General features: G+C 53.3%; 1 protein-coding gene across 11 annotated transcripts in view; it reads left to right on the top strand.

Moving 5' to 3' along the window:
* Nucleotides 1-17,220, top strand: part of SDCCAG8 (SHH signaling and ciliogenesis regulator SDCCAG8) — a 245,554-nt gene that overhangs the window by 227,707 nt on the left and 627 nt on the right. For 8 of the 11 annotated variants that reach the window (XM_004028678.5, XM_055380741.2, XM_019032281.4 and 5 more), the window contains one exon: nt 6,809-6,935. The exons of the other annotated variants lie outside the window; for them this stretch is intronic. In XM_004028678.5, the coding sequence (XP_004028727.3) occupies nt 6,809-6,935 (127 nt within the window). The remainder of the gene's footprint in view (nt 1-6,808; nt 6,936-17,220) is intronic. 11 annotated transcript variants of the gene reach the window in all.

Below are 17,220 nucleotides of genomic sequence, written 5' to 3'. Positions count from 1 at the left end.
GCCTGCAGGGTGTGGCTCAGAGGATCGCTGTTGGACCAATGGAGATCTGCCTGGGCCCAGCACACTTATGAGTCCCCTGTGATTTCATCAGCATCTGCCTTTAGAAACCCGGGCGTGTTTGTTCCCATGGTAACTGCTGCCCCTGACACGCCTGAAATTCCTGGGATGCCGTTGCGTGGAAGGGGAGCCCGTGCTGCCCATTCTACCCCTGCACGCGGCAGCTGCTTTTCTCCCTCAGGGTCCCCAGTCCTACCCAGGCAGGGGTGGCAGTTGTACATCTGCAGATCCTGAAGGACATGGACCCTGTGCCTGAGATTAGGACGGCCACATCAGCCTGGGTGCCAGCTCCCTCAAGTGTCCTTCCTCATGGACCCGCGGACCCTACCCTGTGCTGTGAGGGCCGGGGAGCACAGGGGCTTCCTGGGAGGAGGACTGGCTTCCTGCCCCTGATGGGGCCTGGCCACAGCTCCCAGGGCTCCATGACAGCACAGTGAAGATAGCAACCACATCCTGGGGGCCCTGGATGCAATCCCTGCCTGTTGCAAAGATGAGATAAAGGCGCGGGAAAGAAGGGTCTGAATTAGGGGTTGAGCTCTGAAATCGGACGATTCTGTGTTTCCTGCCGCATGGAGGGTGTGTGTGGTTCGGAGGGTGTGTGTGGTTCGCAGGCTGTGGGGGGCTTCTTGCAGCGGGGCTGCTGCCTAAACAGACTCCGCAGGCCCCATGATGGCAAACCCCCTCGCCCCGTTCATGACTTAATGCCTCCTAGAAGAAAAGGCTAAAAACAAGACACACAGAACAAGAAATTGCACTCTCTCAAAACGACAGTTGCCCTGAAACGAACGCTGAAAGAGGTTTCCAGGCCCGTGGCGACGGTGACGGGGGTGAAGGTCGCAGGTGGAGGGCACGGGGCGGCGGCTGCGGAGCCGGGGGAGGAGGCGGCGGGCGCCCGGGTCTTCCTCAGAGCGCGCCCCCTGGGCTGGGCGGCGTGTCCCTGCCTCCCGCCGGCGCCCTCGTCCCCGCAGCAGCGTCCCCGCCGCCACCCCGCTGCCTCGTCCCCTTTCTCGCAAACAGTGGTGACCTCTACGTGGGGGATCCTGGAGGCTGCCGAGCACGAGCGCCCTCCGCGACCCGCGCCTGCTCCCGCCTCCACTCTTGCCTCGGGGGGAGGGTCTCAGTCTTCTGCCTAAGGCGCCTCCTCCCTTGGGAAGTCCGCCGTCCTCTGCCGTGAAGGTTGCCCCTCTCTCCTCCGGTGCCCCCTCCCCAGCGGCTTCGGTGGCTCCCACCCTCCGCACCCCGTCTTGCGACCTCCTCGCCAGCCCAGCCCCTCGCTAGAAGAGGCTTTCTCTTCCAGCCCCTGAAATCTGGCTTCTGTCCCAGCCAGGAGGCTCCGCAGGGCGCTCCGCCACCAGGTGCCATTTCCCACAAACCGGCCACTCCGCCCTGACCCCTCTCCTCCGTGGACCTCCATCTCCCAGTTTTCCTCCCTCCAGGATCCCACTCTGAGTGTCTTGCCGGATTCCAGTCCACTGCCAGCCATTGAAGGCGGAGGTTCCTTAACCCCTATCCTGGGGCGAGCCCTTCCCTCTCACTGCAGAAGAGCTTCTCAGCTAGGGGGGTCGTGCGGGCCCGGATAGCTGCATTTTTAACAAACTCCCCACACTGACAATCTTTGCCAACCCTTCCCAGGCAAATCTCTCCCCCACGTTCATGGTCTCGCCTCCCAGCAGGTTTGGCCCACTCAGCTAGAGCTCCAGCTCGGCCCTTCCTAAGCCCCAAGCTGCATAGCTGCCTGGTGGGTGCGTGTTCCACAGGTACCTCGAACTCGCCCTGACCCCAGAACGTCTCTTCTACGCCAGGCCGATCCCTTCTGCCATCCTCTGTCTGGTAAATGGCACTGCCATTGCCTGCAGGACGAAGTCCATATTTGCTGGTTTGGCTACAGAGTCCAGCGTCACCTTCCTCTGAGCAGCCTGCAGCCTCTGGTGCAGCCACACTGCACAGCTTGCAGTTTCCAGACACGCATTGGCCTTTGCAGTGCGGCCCCGAAGTGGGAAGTCCCCGCCCCTGGCCCTGGCCAGAAAAGCACCCACTCATCCTTTCCCATCCCAGCTTGCCCGCTGAGTGACTTTGAATGAATGATTCATGTTGTCTGTGCCTCAGTTTCCTTAACCTTAAAGTGGCATAATAATTAGTTCCTGCCTCATGGAATTGTGAGTGCTAAATAAACAGTAAGTATAGTGCCCGACATAAAAGTGCTCAGCATATGACGATCATGAGCCATGTCTAAGCAGGCGCAAGCCCTCCCAGGCTTCTCATCTGCAATATTGGCCATTTCTCTTCATGCCTCAGTGTCCTGTTTGAGTTGAGCATGTTTCTTTACAAGTGAGTCTCTCCTCCATTGGCCGGGAACCGCCCGAGAGCCGGGAGCATTTGTCATTCCTGATGGACCCCCAGGTCTTAAATCAGTACTTGACCCTTAAGAGGTGTTGGCCGGGCGCGGTGGCTCACGCCTGTAATCCCAGCACTTTGGGAGGCCAAGGCGGGCAGATCAGGAGGTCAGGAGTTAGAGACCAGCCTGGCCAACATCGTGAAACCCCATCTCTACTAAAAATACAAAAATTAGACAGGTGTGGTGGTGCGCGCCTATAGTCCCAGCTACTTGGGAGGCTGAGGCAGGAGAATTTCTTGAACCCAGGAGGCAGAGGTTGCAGTGAGCCAAGATTATGCCACTGCACTCCAGCCTGGGCAACAGAGCAAGACTCCATCTCAAAAAAAAAAAAAAGAAGAAGAAGAAGAAGAAGAAGAAGAAGAAGAGAGGTGTTTACCAAGGGTTGGTTCGTTTGGTGAATTAACTCAGTGAGTTAACCACCATTAACGATGGTTAAGGACACCTGGGCGCTGGCTCGATTTGACTCCGAGCTCTACCGATTACTTGTGTGACTTTGTGCAAGTTAATTAACATCTCAGCTTGTTTTCTCATCTGTGAAATGGGGATGATACTAGCATGTACCTCCTAGGACTATAGTGAACTTTTAATTAAGGTAATTATTGAATTTAGCAGGTAGTTTATTAATTAAATTTACATAGGTAATTGTGGCGCAGTGAGCCCAGGGGCTCAAGGTGTTAGCAGTCATCAGCAGTGCTATTCGAAACTGTGGGTGGATGAAGAGGTGAACTCAACACCACAAATATGACAGAGCAGTAACCACCATGGAAAAGAAAAGACAGCTTATGTGTCTAGGACACCCCAAGAAATCTCTTCTGAATGATGGCAATGAAATAGCCATTAACAGAGGGTAGGCTGGTTTGTGCAGGGTTGGAGGCTTTTCCAAAAATAAATAACTTTCAGAAAATCTCGGCCAGGCGTGGTGGCTCATGCCTGTAATCCCAGCACTTTGGGAGGCTGAGGTGGGTGAATCATGAGGTCAGGAGTTCAAGACAAGCCTGGCCAAGATGGTGAAACCCTGTCTCTACGAAAAATATAAAAATTAGCTGGGCATGGTGGCAGGAGCCTATAATCCCAGCTACTTGCGGGGCTGAGGCAGGAGAATCGCTTGAACCCAGGAGGCGGAGGTTGCAGTGAGCTGACATAGCACCACTGCACCCTAGCCTGGGCAACAAAGCAAGACTTCGTATCAAGAAAAAAAAAAAATCAATCTCGGGCTGGGCGTGGTGGCTCACGCCTGTAATCCCAGCACTTTGGGAGGCTGAGGCGAGTGGATCACTTGAGGTCAGGAGTTTGAGACCAGCCTGACCAACATGGAGAAACCCCGTCTCTACTAAAAATACAAAATTAGCCGCCATTGTGGCACACGCCTGTAATTCCAGCTACTCTACTCGGGAGGCTGAGGCAGGAGAATGGTTTGAACCCGGAGGCGGAGGTTGCGGTGAGCCGAGATCGCGCCATTGTACTCCAGCCTGGGCAACAAAAGCAAAACTCTGCCTCCAAAAAAAAACAAAAAACAAATGTCTTTTCCCAATATTTGTAATATTGGGAGTGTTCAAGTTGATTTAAAAATTGAGTCAATTGGAATCCATCCTCAGCTCTTAGCTGTGAAGGGAGAGCTACCCCTTCTCAGGGATCTCACTCCTCACAGCAGGGGTGCTTCTGTGTGTGGACATCCTGGTCAGCTGGTCCCCTGCTGTCTTGTGGGGCTCACACCCAGGCACTTGATTCAGCGGGGTCTGGGTGGTGTCTCCTTCCTCCTTCCCACCCCAGTAATCGCTATAGCCTTCCCAGGCCCCCAGGTTGCAAAGCACTCTGGACTAAACCTCCTCCAGGTTCTGAGGGCTCCATAGGAGGAAGGTCTAGGCCAGAACCGGCCGCATCGCTGAAGGTGGAGCCAGGGTGGCCGGCCATGACCAGTGTTTATGCTGTGAGAGCGGCTTTGGCTCTGCCCATTGCCCTGGATGGGCTGCCATCCCTTTTCAGGAGTTCAAAACCACATACTGAGCCCATCGGTCCAAAGGACCATCATCTCATTTGATCCAAGCACAGGGCAAGGGACCACATGGACAATGGCTGCTCGTGGCACCTTCTTGCCATGCAGCCATGTCATGGTGTCACTTGTCATGTTTCCTGGCACCTTCTTGCCATGCAGCCATGTCATGGTGTCACTTGTCACGTTTCCTGGCACCTTCTTGCCATGCAGCAATGTCATGATGTCATTTGTCACGTTTCTGGTCCATTCTTTTCGAGCAAGCAGGAAGCCACGGGGCTACTACCTCAGTTGCTCTTAGCCAGTAGCTCTCTCCACAGGTAGGCCTTCATCGGAGGGGAAAAGCCACCTTAGGGTTCCAAAGCTCAAGGGCGAATGATGCTTTTCACCCACTAATTTAAATACGGAAGCATCAGATTGCTTCTCAAGGAAAAGAGCTGTTACCATCTCTTTCTCTTCAACGGGACCCACTCCTGGGTCCCACAGCAGGGCAGGTGCTCAGATGAATGATGGCCGCCTGCCTGTGTCAGAGGGTCAGCCTAGGCAGGTTCCCCAGTCTGCTGGCCCGGGACGTCCTCCTCTCTCCCGGCCGCTCACTGCTCAGGACAGCCAGGGTCCCCCCCCCCCCGGGGCCTTGCAGGAGAGTTTCTGTGATCCACTGGGTGGCTTTGAGGGTAGCTCCCAGGAAAGGCTGCCTCAGCCCCAGCGTGATGGGGACGGGTAGGGGCCGATGAGGCTTCCCAGAGCAGCGATGGCCTTAGGTATCGCCAGAAGGAAACCTACTTTTCCTCCAAGATCAGAGGGAAGGATGAGGTGGGGTGTTGGAGCATCACCATATATATACATCACACACACAGGGAAACACTCCTACTTGGATGGAAGATCTTTGCTGTTCTGTTGAGGCCAGCCTCATGCTGGAGGCAGGGCAGGGCCTGGCTGTTGCCCAGGCTCCAAAGAGGCTCCAGGGCGTCCCTGAGTCCTTACACTTCCTCCAGAACCTGCGGGCAGCAGGAGGCCCTTGTCGGGATAGGCAAGGGGGGGGTGGTGGTGTGGAATTGTGGGCGTGGCAGTCGGAGGCGCCAAGCCCGGGGAGGCGGGGCTTCCTGGGAGCATGCGTAGTGCCGGCTCTGCCTGGGCGGGGTCCTAGGCTGCTGCTCCCGCCTCCCCCGGCACAGGTAGGGCGCCCCGCAGACCCGGACAACGCTGGGTGTGGCTGAAAACAGGGAGTCATGGTGCGTTCTGGGGAAGGGTCAGGGCTGGGGGCTCGGGCCCCTTGACCAAAGACTCTAGCCAAATCCATCGGAGGCTGAGCAGGGCGATGGGGCAGGGCCGGGGGAGCCGTGGGGAAATGGGAGGGTGTGGGTCGAGCAGCGCGGGAGGCAGGTACCGACCATCGCCGGGTTTCCCAGAGGGCAGTGGTACCTGTGCCCACATGTGCGGCCTTTTTTGTAGAGGAACCTATCCCAACCCGAAGGCCCACACATGTGGCCGTGTAAATGTTTAGTTGTGCCCGGAGTCCCAGGAGAGCCCGAACTGAGGGCAGCCAGAGGCCGGTGTTCGCAGAACGGCCCGCGAGGCCTTCGGCTCAGTAGCCTGGAGTTTGAAATGCACCTTGAGCTTTAATGGCCTGTTCCTTGTTGAGAATTCGAGTTAACGTGCCTGCTGGTGCTTTTGATGGGTGAGGACGGTGAGGCAGGCCGCACATCTCGCTTCTTTCCAGAACACTTCTGGGTGGTCGTTCAATTCCAAATTTAATCCAAAGCCAACAGTTCCATGGGTGACTGTGCTGCTGGCTGTAGGAAGCCGACTGTGGACAGATGAGGATAATGGGCTGAGTGAATTAGCAAGTCTGGAGAGGAGCGCCCATCAGCAGAATGACAAATTTAGGATCTTTAAAGACATCTGGTCAGCGATGCCGGAGCTCGTGATTGACTGATTAATAATGGAAAACCCTTACTTCAGTGTTTCCACGGCCCTCACCCACTTCCCCAGCCGGGGCGGCCGGCTGCTCAGCCTGCCAGAGACCTTTCCAGCTGAACAATGGCGGCATTTAGGCCCCTCATCTTTGACCTCTGCTTGGGAGTTCAAAGCTTCCTTTTCCTTCTACTTACCCCACTTATCTGCGTGTTTTCTAATTGGTAGTGTACTGAGATGGCTCCCAGTTCCCACGCACATTTGCTAGAATGTTACCTTCACACAGTGCGTACCAAGGGCCTAGTGCCAGCCAGAGCCTGGCACCTCAGGGTCACCCTAGGCGTCCTGCTCATGGTTCCCTATCAGGGGCTTCCCTCAGATACACACAGCCCCTGGGCCTGTTGAAAGGCTGACGTTATCCCTCTTTAATTCTGCGGTGGATTTTTCTCCAGGCTAAGGCAGCTGGATAAGCACAGCCAGGCCACAGCCCAGCAGCTGGTGCAGCTCCTCAGCAAGCAGAACCAGCTTCTCCTGGAGAGGCAGAGCCTGTCGGAAGAGGTGGACCGGCTGCGGACCCAGGTACTGTGCAGAACGCGGCGCAGGTGGGAGTCCTTGGGCGGGCGTCTACAGGTGGATCTTTTATGCACCTCAACAGGCCGGCTTTCTCACGGATCACATCGGTTAGCAGTAAGCTGGAAGGGAGGTCCGGAAGACTGTGCTGGGCACAGTGCAGGACCCAGAGAAGCGGAGCCATGGGCCCGTCCTGGTGAGGGAGTTAAAGTCCGTGCAGGTGAACAGACCCAGGCCCGCGAATCAACGAACCACACCGAGTGCCCAGTTGCGCCGTGCAGGCTGCGGAGGGCGCGAGAGCAGGGAGAAGCGGGAGGACGGCCGTGGGCGGCAGAACAGGCTTTTTGGAGGATGGTGGCCTTGAGCTGCCTCTGAAGGTCGTGTATGGTTTGAATTGGCTGAGGAAAGAGGTGTTCCCAATTAGCAAAGTCGTCTTGAATGGAAGATTACTGGGCTAATATCTGGAGAGCTTGCAGAGCACCCGGCAGTGTTACACACAGAACATGCATTAATTCCCTTTACCCTTGAACAAGCAGGCGATGCTGACTTTATTGTCTCCATGTTTTAGATAGGGAAACTAAGGCCCAGACAAGCATTACAGCTGGCAAGTAGGGACACCGCAAACGGAAGCTAAGCCTGACTCCACAGCCCAGGCTTTCCCCATTCAGGTTAGATCCGGGGCCACCAGCAGGGAAAAGGGAGGAAGGAAAGTGTCCCGGTGAGTTTGGAACACAGTATGAAACCTCGTTTTCTAAATCGCTTCTCTTCCTGTCAGAGAGGCTGTGCATTTTGCCCCATCAAGCAGTTTGTTAGGATAATGAGGTGGTCCGTGGGCTGACCAAGGCCTCCGCCTTTAATCAGGATTGCACCCAGGTGCTCTATGAGTGCCCTGGGGACTTCAGGCAGTAAGTGCTTGGAATGATTAATATGAAAAGTGCATCTGGAAATGAAAACGAAGAGGAGTCTCATTCTCCTTACAAAATGACCCTGTGCTCAAGGAACCTGTTAAGTACTGACTTTTCCCACTCGGTCCAAAGTCCCTCTGCCAAACATGCGTTCACAGACAGTAAATGAGCACACCCCGGCGCCACGGAGCTAAGGCCTGGAGGTGGAAATGCCTCTACTGTCCCCATGCTTCTGAGACTGCTCCCAGGGACTGTGGGGGAGCGGGCCGCTCAAAGTCCGAGCCACAGCCGCACTGCCACAGCTAATCTAGGAGGCGAGGCCTCACCTGGCATGCTCCATGGCAGGGCCCTGGAACCTGAATTTTGCCAAGCTGTTGGGATGATTCTGGACGACACTACATTTTGAAAACCTCTGAAGTGTCTGGAGCTGGAAAGAACAGAGAATTATTCCAGGCTGTGTCACTGTGCTGAAGCCCCTGCCCCCGCTTCGGACAAGTAACTTAAGCCTTTTTCCAGCCTCAGTCTCTCCTCTGCACAGTGGGCATGGTGCACGCCTGGCTTCACGGGCTACTTGGCGTGCTGAGTGCAAGGCGGGATGCCCCACAGGCCCTTGGGCACACAGGCTGAGGACATGTGAGGGTGTTTCCTTTCTCCCTCATCTTCAGAGGGTCCTGGGAGAGGTTCAGGGAAGGCAGAGGCCTGCAGAGCAGCAGCTGTGGGACCAGTGCCACTCCCCTCCCCTCTGCTTTCAGGATGACCCCCTCATCCAGACCCAGCCCAGAACCCAGCCCTGTGGGCAGGTCCCCAGGGAGGGCCCCAGCAGCACCTGCTTTAAGCCTGGCCAGCCAAAGATCAGGACCACTGGAGCCACTAGGTCTCCTGGCAGGTGACTAGGCTCTTGTCACATAGGAGGGAGGGACCGTGACTCCTGGCATGAGTGAATCTTGAGCCTCTAAAGCCAAGAACTCTGTCAGACCTCAGGTTGTGGGGAGTCTTCCGTGGAAGCTGGAGCACACGGCAGCTTCCTTTGGGCTCTGGACTAGATCAGGAGAACGTGGGCTTTGCCTTTTAACTCCCCATCTGCCTGCTTTACAGCACACTTAGATCTTAACATGGATCACCGATGCTTAGAAGCTTCTTCCAGGGCTTTAAAAATCTGGTTATTGCCAAATGAGTTGCAAAATTTTCACAAAACGCATTAAAAAAAACCCCAAACCTCAAAAAATCCTCAGAAAAACTAGCAGGTCTTTCTTCTTTTGCCTGAAGCAACAGCAATGATTTGCCCATTCCTGTGCTATCTGATACTGGCCCATCTGGCTCATCTCTAAAGCGGCCTTTCAGATTCAAATATTACACTTGGAGTTATTTTAATATGAACATGACAAAAGAAATTTGGTAGAGGGAATGTTGGCTTTCAGTTGCAAATACTAGTGGTCAGAGAGGAGGCAGGGATCCAGGTTTGCAAGCTCTCTGCTGAATATCTAAACCCAGAGCCCGCTTTTTCTGGCTAAGCCTGGCCTTCACCTCTAGGTAGGGGCTGTCAGTGGGCTTCAGCCTCTGCGATGCCTTCTTGTCATGGAATCAGCTTGAGTTGTGAGTTAGGCTTCTGCTGAGCCATGATGTGCGCGAGGCTGCTGTAGGTTCGAGCAGGTATTTTGGACGCAGTGCCGCCTGAGGGCTCCGGAGTGCTCAGCCACCCTCTCTGTTTTCCTGGAGTTGCCTGTGGGTCCAGATCTTGGGCAGCTGAGGGTTAGAGCTATCCTCGTGTCCAGGTTAGAGATGGTTTAACTAAAGGCTTCCGTTTTCTCAGCCTGGATGAGTTAAGCTTAACTTAATTTCGCATGTCAAACTCTAAACATCTCTGTCCACTTAATACCCAGAAGAGAATGGGTCGGGCAGTGGTTCCAAAGCAAAGTCCACCCCTTTCCTTCCCTCCCTGTCCTGGGTCCTGAGCCCCACTGCCCCTGGTGGTGGGGCTCAGGCTCGCCTGTGGCCTCCAACAGGAAGTGTCTAGCCTGTTGGCAGGCTTCATTATTCTAATTGTTTCTGCTTGAATTCTGAAACACTCACAACAACATGGCTGGCAGAGGGAGCCCCTGGTAGTGGTAGCTGCCACATGGATGCTTTTGGCCACGAGAACCCCCATCCTCCCCGCTCCCCGGCGCTGTCTGCGGTGGGCAGGACTCAGGGCACTGGCTCAAGCTCTCGGCTCGTTTCTTGGCTTTTTTTTTTTTTTTTTTTTGAGATGGAGTCTTGCTCCGTCCGTCACCCGGACTGGAGTACAGTGGTGCAATCTCTGCTCACTGCAACCTCCGCCTCCCGGCTTCAAGTGATTCTCCTGCGTCAGGCTCCCAAGTAGCTGGGATTACAGACACCCACCACCACGCCCAGCTAATTTTTTTGTATTTTTAATAGAAACGGGGTTTCACCATGTTGGCCAGGCTGGTCTTGAACTCCTGACCTCAAATGATCCGCCCACCTTAGCCTCCTAAAGTGCTGGGATTACAGGCGTGAGCCACCGCGCCCAGCTGTGTTTTTTTTTTTTTTTTTTGAGATGAGTTTTGTTCTTGTCGCCCAGGCTGGAGTACAATGGCATGGTCTTGGCTCACTGCAACCTCTGCCTCCTGGGTTCAAGCAATTCTCCTGCCTCAGCCTCCCAAGTAGCTGGGATTACAGGTGCCTGCCACCACGCCTGGCTAATTTTGTATTTTTAGTAGAGACTGGGTTTCTCCACGTAGGCCAGGCTGGTCTCGAACTCCTGACCTCAGGTGATCTGCCCACCTTGACCTCCCAAAGTGCTGGCATTACAGGCATGAGCTTTGCCCGGCCTCTTGGCTTGTTCTTAGTTTAGGGTGACTTACAAATAATGGCATTATTGATCTCCTGCCTCACCTGGGTTTGGAAACAACTTCAAGAAAATAGCTTTTAAATGTCATGAAATGGCTCTTACTTGTCCTTGTGGAGAAACAGACACTGAAGCACTAGCCCAGCTTTGCCTAGATGCAGTTCCCCACACTCTGTATTCCGAGAGGGTCAGGGCCTCCAGACACACACCCTGGCCTGTCTTTTGTTTGAGACTGGGCTGGGTAGTCACATTCTCGCCCTTTCTTGAGAGGCAGGCCCTGGCTAGGGGAGGCTGAAACCTTGGTGGTGGGGGTGGGGGGAGGGGGATTCGGGGTGAGGGTGGTGGGTCTCGGGGGAGTTTGGGCAGGGCCTGACAGCTTGGAGCAGGGTCAGGGGTCTGCGGCCCAGAGCCTGGGGGCTCTAACATCTGGCTAGGAAGGTTGGAGCCGGCTGGTGAGGAAACATGAGTCTTGGGGAGAATGGCATCTGGGACAGGGGAAAACAGAAATTATCTGACCACTTAGAGGATGGTCTCAACCATCAAGATGATTTTCTGTGTCTGCTTTCTTATTTGGTAATGAATACGGTTTTGGCTGACTTGCATTTTCTGGTAGCCGTCATATCCTGAGCAGGCTGCTTGGTTCTGTCTGCAGTGTTCAATCTGGGGAGTGATTCCCTTTTCGTCCCCTCATATGAATCACTTACAGTTTAGAAAACAGAGTCGGAAACTGACTTGTCAGTGGTTAATCAGTTGGCCCTATGACTTTTAAGCATTCTTGGCAGTGAATTTACTTTCTAATTTGATTTAAACTTGTGCATGGATCCAGCAGCCATATGTGATTATATTCAAGATCATCGACATTATCTCATTATACCAAAGGACTCATAGAAGAGAGCCGAAAACAAGCAGGGGACACAGAGACACAGAAGATGATGAAGGGAGGAAAGGCCCATTGCAACTGGAAGCAAAGGGAGAAGGGAGGCTCTAGAAAAGTGACAGCTCTCAGGGAGCAAGACTCCCTGTTGAGGGAGGCCTGGCTGCAAGGCGGAGCTGCTGCAGGCTGCCCATGTTAGGCCTTGGAGGTGTCACCTAATTTACTGTGGTCCTTCCAGGAGCCCTGGGGGCCTCGCCCAGCTGACTTAGGAGCTACCACAAAGTTAGCTACCTGTAAGACAGATGGTGCTTGAATAGAACAGCAAATACATGGAATAAAATAAATTAAAAAGCCTCCTCCTGAACCAAGATTTTTTGGAAAGAATTCTAAATAGATGAAAACAAACAATTTGATTTCAACCAAATTGTTGTTTTTTTGTTTTTATCCTGATTTTCACCCGAATTGTCAGTCTCAAAAATAAACACTGATACATTCCCAGAAAATATTTTTCAAATAAAAACTGACTCTGTTAAAGTTTGCCCTGATTCTTTCAAAACTGTGTACAAGACACTGTCAACCAAAGTGACTTGCATATTTTTTTAAATAAACTTGAACATATGCAGCTAAAATGTCATTAACTCCCTGCTGCCTGAGTGTTTTTAAAAAATGACACAAGACCCTGGGTGCTGCATGTCTAACATAAGCATCTCGCGACCTTCAGAGAAACTTCCCCAAACACCTCCAACAGCAGACAGTTAAACTTTTTGTTTTTTGACTGAGCGCCCTGTGTATAATTAATATTGAAAAGCGCATAGGGCTTCATTTTAGCCAGACTTGCTCTTCCGTTAACAGTTCACTTTGTCCAAGAGTGAGTACTTTCAGAATAAGAATCATGGGAGAAAAGTCAATTGAATTTTATATTCCTTCAGATACATTCGCTCTACTTATTGCTTCCTGAGTCAGACATTACATTTCACAATATAAATTCACAATCAAGATTTTAAAGGGAGCTAAATATTTTAATCCAATTAGACAAGTGAACAAAACACTGAATATTGCATGTAGTGTAGATAAGTGGTTCTTGCCTTTAAAAGACTGTAATTCCGCCACATTACAACCCCAAATGTCAGTGTTGTCTTTACTTTTAACACTTTCAAACATGAGGCAGCCAGAGGCTCCACTCTCTGCTGTTGGTGACACTGTCTGTCCTTTGGGAATTCTTAAAATCTATTTACCATGGAAACATGGTTCATATAAAACACAGACCTGCCTGTGTGTAGAGGAAGTTCTCATGACTCAGGGGACTTGAGAAAGCTGGAAGATGACAAACTCAGACCCCACGGTTGGGAAGGAACCCTTGGGCTTGGGGGCGCCCTAGGGAGGACAGGTGGCACCGCAGAGCCAGGGCCTCCACCCCAGCCTCATGTGTGCTGGGGCCTCCCTGGCCTGTGCGGGGCCGCCTCCCTCTCCCCGCCAAGTCCAGCTCGAGATGCTGTCTTACGGAAAGTCCCACTTCATGTCTGCAAGGCGGCCTTCTCTGTGGATACCTTTCCATTCCTCTGGTTTCTGCGGCCCTGTTCCTTTCTCGGAGCCCAGAAGCAGCAAAGCCAAGCCCTGCGGTGGAAGGGAAGGAGGGCTTTGAACTCTGACTGCGGTGTGGAGGCTGTTATCAGAGGCCCAGCCGGGCAGCCAGGAGGGAAGAATGGCCGCTGCCCTGCGATGGCCTTAACCGTGAGCCCCCGCCTGCTTTGCAGCTGGCAGAGCCAGGTTCCTGGAAAGGCCTGACCCGGAGGGGACGAGGCCTCTCAGCGAGAACTTCAGTCGCTGTGCTGGGGACAGCAGGGCCGCAGGGGCCTGAGGGTGGCTGACTGCCCCTCGGCTCTGTAGAGGAGTGCTCCCTTCTGACAGGTGGGCGGTCCTGCTCGAAGGCCGCGTTTCCACGACGTTCTGCCCAGCATGCTGAGGGCACCTCTCTCCTCAGTGCGTTGGTGGCGAGCCAGAGCTCACGTGGCTTACTTCATCCAGGTTGCCTTCCCAATTTGGCAGCTTAATTCCGTAGATATCAAACTGGCTGCCCCTCATCTGCCAGAGCAAGCAGGAGAGCCTCGCATGGGAGAGTCTGGACTTTGAGGTCAAACTGCCTGGATTTGAATCTCAGCTCTGCGTCGCTTCAGAGACATGTGTTAGCTTTCATGTCGCTTGATTTCTGGCAGAGAAAAAGAAAGAACCAGCTTCCCTTTAAAAGGAAGTGCCTCATATTACCCAGAGCCCAGCACAGATGATTATGAAACCAACAGGATTAGTGCTGAGATCATTGTGGGCTTGAAAGGGCCATTTGAGATAAATAACCATTTTGTACAGATAGAAAAATAAGGCCCAGAGAAATGAAGTGAATGGAATTGGGAAGTGGCTGGGCAGGGAAATGAACTTCTTCTCAGGCCACAGGATGTGTGGATGGGGGCAGGTACCCGAGCGGGTGCGGGCGGAGCCGGGCCTGGCTGGAACAGCTGCCGAGCCCTGGCCCCGGTGCCCAGAACACGAGGCGGAGGCGGGAGGCGAGCCACCAAGCGAGGCAGGGGCTGCCCTGGAGCTCTGTCAACACAGGGCCAGCTTTGAAATGCCCCAGATGGAGGTGGGGGGAGGGGCCTGCCCTCTCCAGTTACAAATGGATGCTTTATTGCCAGACACACAAGGAACAGGACCACGTTTTGACTTGGCCAAACAGAGACAGCGTGCCAGTGAGCAGAGCGGACAGCAGGGGGGAAGGGGTTGTTACCTTTAGAAGGGTTGGCTAGAGCCACCCACGGAGAGAGTGAAGTGCGAAGCCCGGGCAGGTCTCCTGTGAGCAGGGGCGAGGGGTGCCACCATCTCCCCGGGCTGCCACTTCTGGCCGGCTTGAGAACAAAGCAGCAGCAAAGGCTGGCTGGACCCCACAGTGTGGTGGCCTGGGGAACAGTTCAGGTCACCCAGAGCAACTGATTTCTTACACTCAGAACTTAACAAACTTCAGATATAAACGAGGCAGGGTTTGTGGAGAGAAGACTCCGATAGGATTTAAAATGAGAACAAAGAAAATGGGTTAGCAGCTGTGTGCCTGCAGATGGGGGCACGTTTCCACCACCTGTGGACAGCACGGCAGGGGAGCAGTGGCCAGGGCGCCCTGTCGGCCCCCTCTGAGCTGCAGGACAGCCACAGGAGGGCCACAGCAAGGGCCATGATGACAAATGGAAGGGCAGAAGGACGGGAGACACTGACTGAGGGCTCGTGTCCCACTGGCATACGCACGCTCTTCTCTCCTGGACGAGACCATGATCACTGTGGTGTTGATGACAGGACTTTCTGGAAATAAGCATCATGGATATCCCTAATGGCAGACAAGCCAGATGTGGGCAGTAACTAAGGCTTCTGTCTCGGTCAGAGAAATGTCTGTTACCAAAGAGTCAGCAAATGGAGGCGACAAAACGGTGACCCCCTAGGACAAATTATCCAGCCCTCCAGTGCTGACTGAACGCTCACCATGGGTCAGGCACGGCTGTAGGCACGGGGGGGGTTGAGCAGTGAACGGTAAGTTCAACAGTGTGAAAGTGGGGATGGATATGGGGCTTCTCACCTGAACCGCAGGAAATACAAAGCCCATGCAGATGGCCATGGCTGATCTGCCGCAGGAAGGAATCAGGCTGACTTTGATTGGTTCCTGGTGAGGCCCGCACATCTGTGTCACCCCCGTGCAGGCCCACGGAATCAGGAGGTCACCCGTTTCTGGAACAGCTCCGATAGTGATAAATTGCTAGGTGGCCTGGGAGCCCACAGGCATTATGTACACTCATCATGAGAAATGCCTGTTTCCTGGAGCTTATCAAAAAATTCCGCAACACGTTTTACTTTTACTTCAGGTCTTTACGCCTATTCTGTATTGTGTGTACGTGGGTGTGTTCTCTACCCAAAATTCATCACTGCAGCCTTGAATTCTGGGCTACAGCAATTCTCCTACATCAGCCTTTTGAGTCGCTGGGACTACAGGGGTGCGCCACCACACATGGCTAATTTTTACAATTTTTTTGTAGAGATGAGGTCTCACTATGTTGCCCAGGCTGGTCTCGAACTCCTGGACTCAAGCGATCCTATTGCCTCAGCCTCCCAAAGCACTGGGATTATAGGTGTGAGCCACTGTGCCCAGCCAAGAGTTGGGTTGTTTTTCTTTTGAAGTGTTATCTGTTGGGATTTATGCTTATCCCTTTTGTATTCAGTCATCCTAGCATTTCTAAAATTAGGAAGCCACTGTGTCAAGAGCGAGGCCACCAGGCCACCTGCCTTACGTGGCCAATCCATGGAGCAGGGGTGGAGGGCCATTCAAACCAGTCATTTAGCAGGACTGTGCTGGGTCAGTTCGATCACCTGGCCTGGAGGGCACGTCAGCTTGGTGCAAACCCTGCGTTTGACAATCAGATCGTGTTGGTGGCAGTCTCCGTGCTGTCAGTATCCCACTGAGGACAGAAGGGAGTCCCCTCTGCAATGGCAGGGCTCTAGGGCATAGTGCATGGGATGGACTCCTCATGGGCCACTCAGACAGGGCCTGGAGAACAAAGCATCCTGTGGGCCCAGGAAATTGTCCACCTGGCTCCACGGGCCTGGGAGGGCTGCGTGCATGGGATGGCACGTTTACTAGGAGTGAGGCCTCCTGCCGGAGCCCCACCTGCATTCAGCCTGAGGCCAGGCCCCCCACCTACTCTAACTACCCTGCTGAGCCCACCCCACTACTCACAGACCTGTTCAAGAAAAAGTTGTCCTCAGGGTCTCTCACACACTGGGAAATCTACTTGAAATGTAAACATTACTTTTTCTCATTTTTTATAAAAGGCAACAGGCTGATGTTCATATATTTCTCTTGAATGCAGATTCAGTTTCACTCATTGTCCTGTCTTGGAAATCCCCACGTAATGATGGCTTAAATTAGGTTGACAGAGTCCTCCCTTGGAGTCCAGCTTGGAAAATCCTCACTGGAGAGGGGCAGGCCCACTTCTCTTTTTGGAAGATGGTTCCTAACAACTAAAGAAAGAGGGACCAGATTGGGCCCCTGGCCCTGCAGTGCGTTCCAGTTGATCTGACGTAGAAACCGGGATTTGGAAAATACCATCCTGGCTTGTCTCTGGACTTCACAATCTAGAGGGCGAGGACTGTGGCCCAGTCACCTTCCCACACAGTGCACAGTAGAAACTCCAGACATGCTTTGTGGAGTGGAACCATTTCCAGTGGCTTCTGACTCTAGTTCCTGATGTGGTTTAAACTAATTTGGGCAGCCACGGCAGCAGAGGCCAGGCACAGTATTCAATACTTTCTGAACTTGTGATTCTCCCCCAACCTGATTTGCATGAAGCGACTTTGGAACATTTGTATCTGCGTAAAACTAGGAGACCTCAGTACACCCAATCCCCTCTTCCAACACATGTGAGGTTTCCATGTGAAAGTACTTTTTTATAGGTTACAATAAATTGTTTGCAGTTACAAATTTGGAGGTGTTTCAGCTTGTATTGTTTCACGAGGAATTTCTTAGGGGCACTTGGCCTACACCCTGTTTTTGTTCTAGAATTACCTGCCGTAAGGTCAGATAAATTTTCAGTAAACAGATTATGGCACAAATCAATGTGTCCTTTCCCGGACAGAAAAGACGGC

This window comes from Gorilla gorilla, chromosome 1 (genome assembly GCF_029281585.2).
Source record: "Gorilla gorilla gorilla isolate KB3781 chromosome 1, NHGRI_mGorGor1-v2.1_pri, whole genome shotgun sequence".
NCBI lineage: Eukaryota > Metazoa > Chordata > Mammalia > Primates > Hominidae > Gorilla > Gorilla gorilla.
Note: the sequence above shows the minus strand (reverse complement) of the source record. Positions and strands in the feature narration are given on the sequence as shown.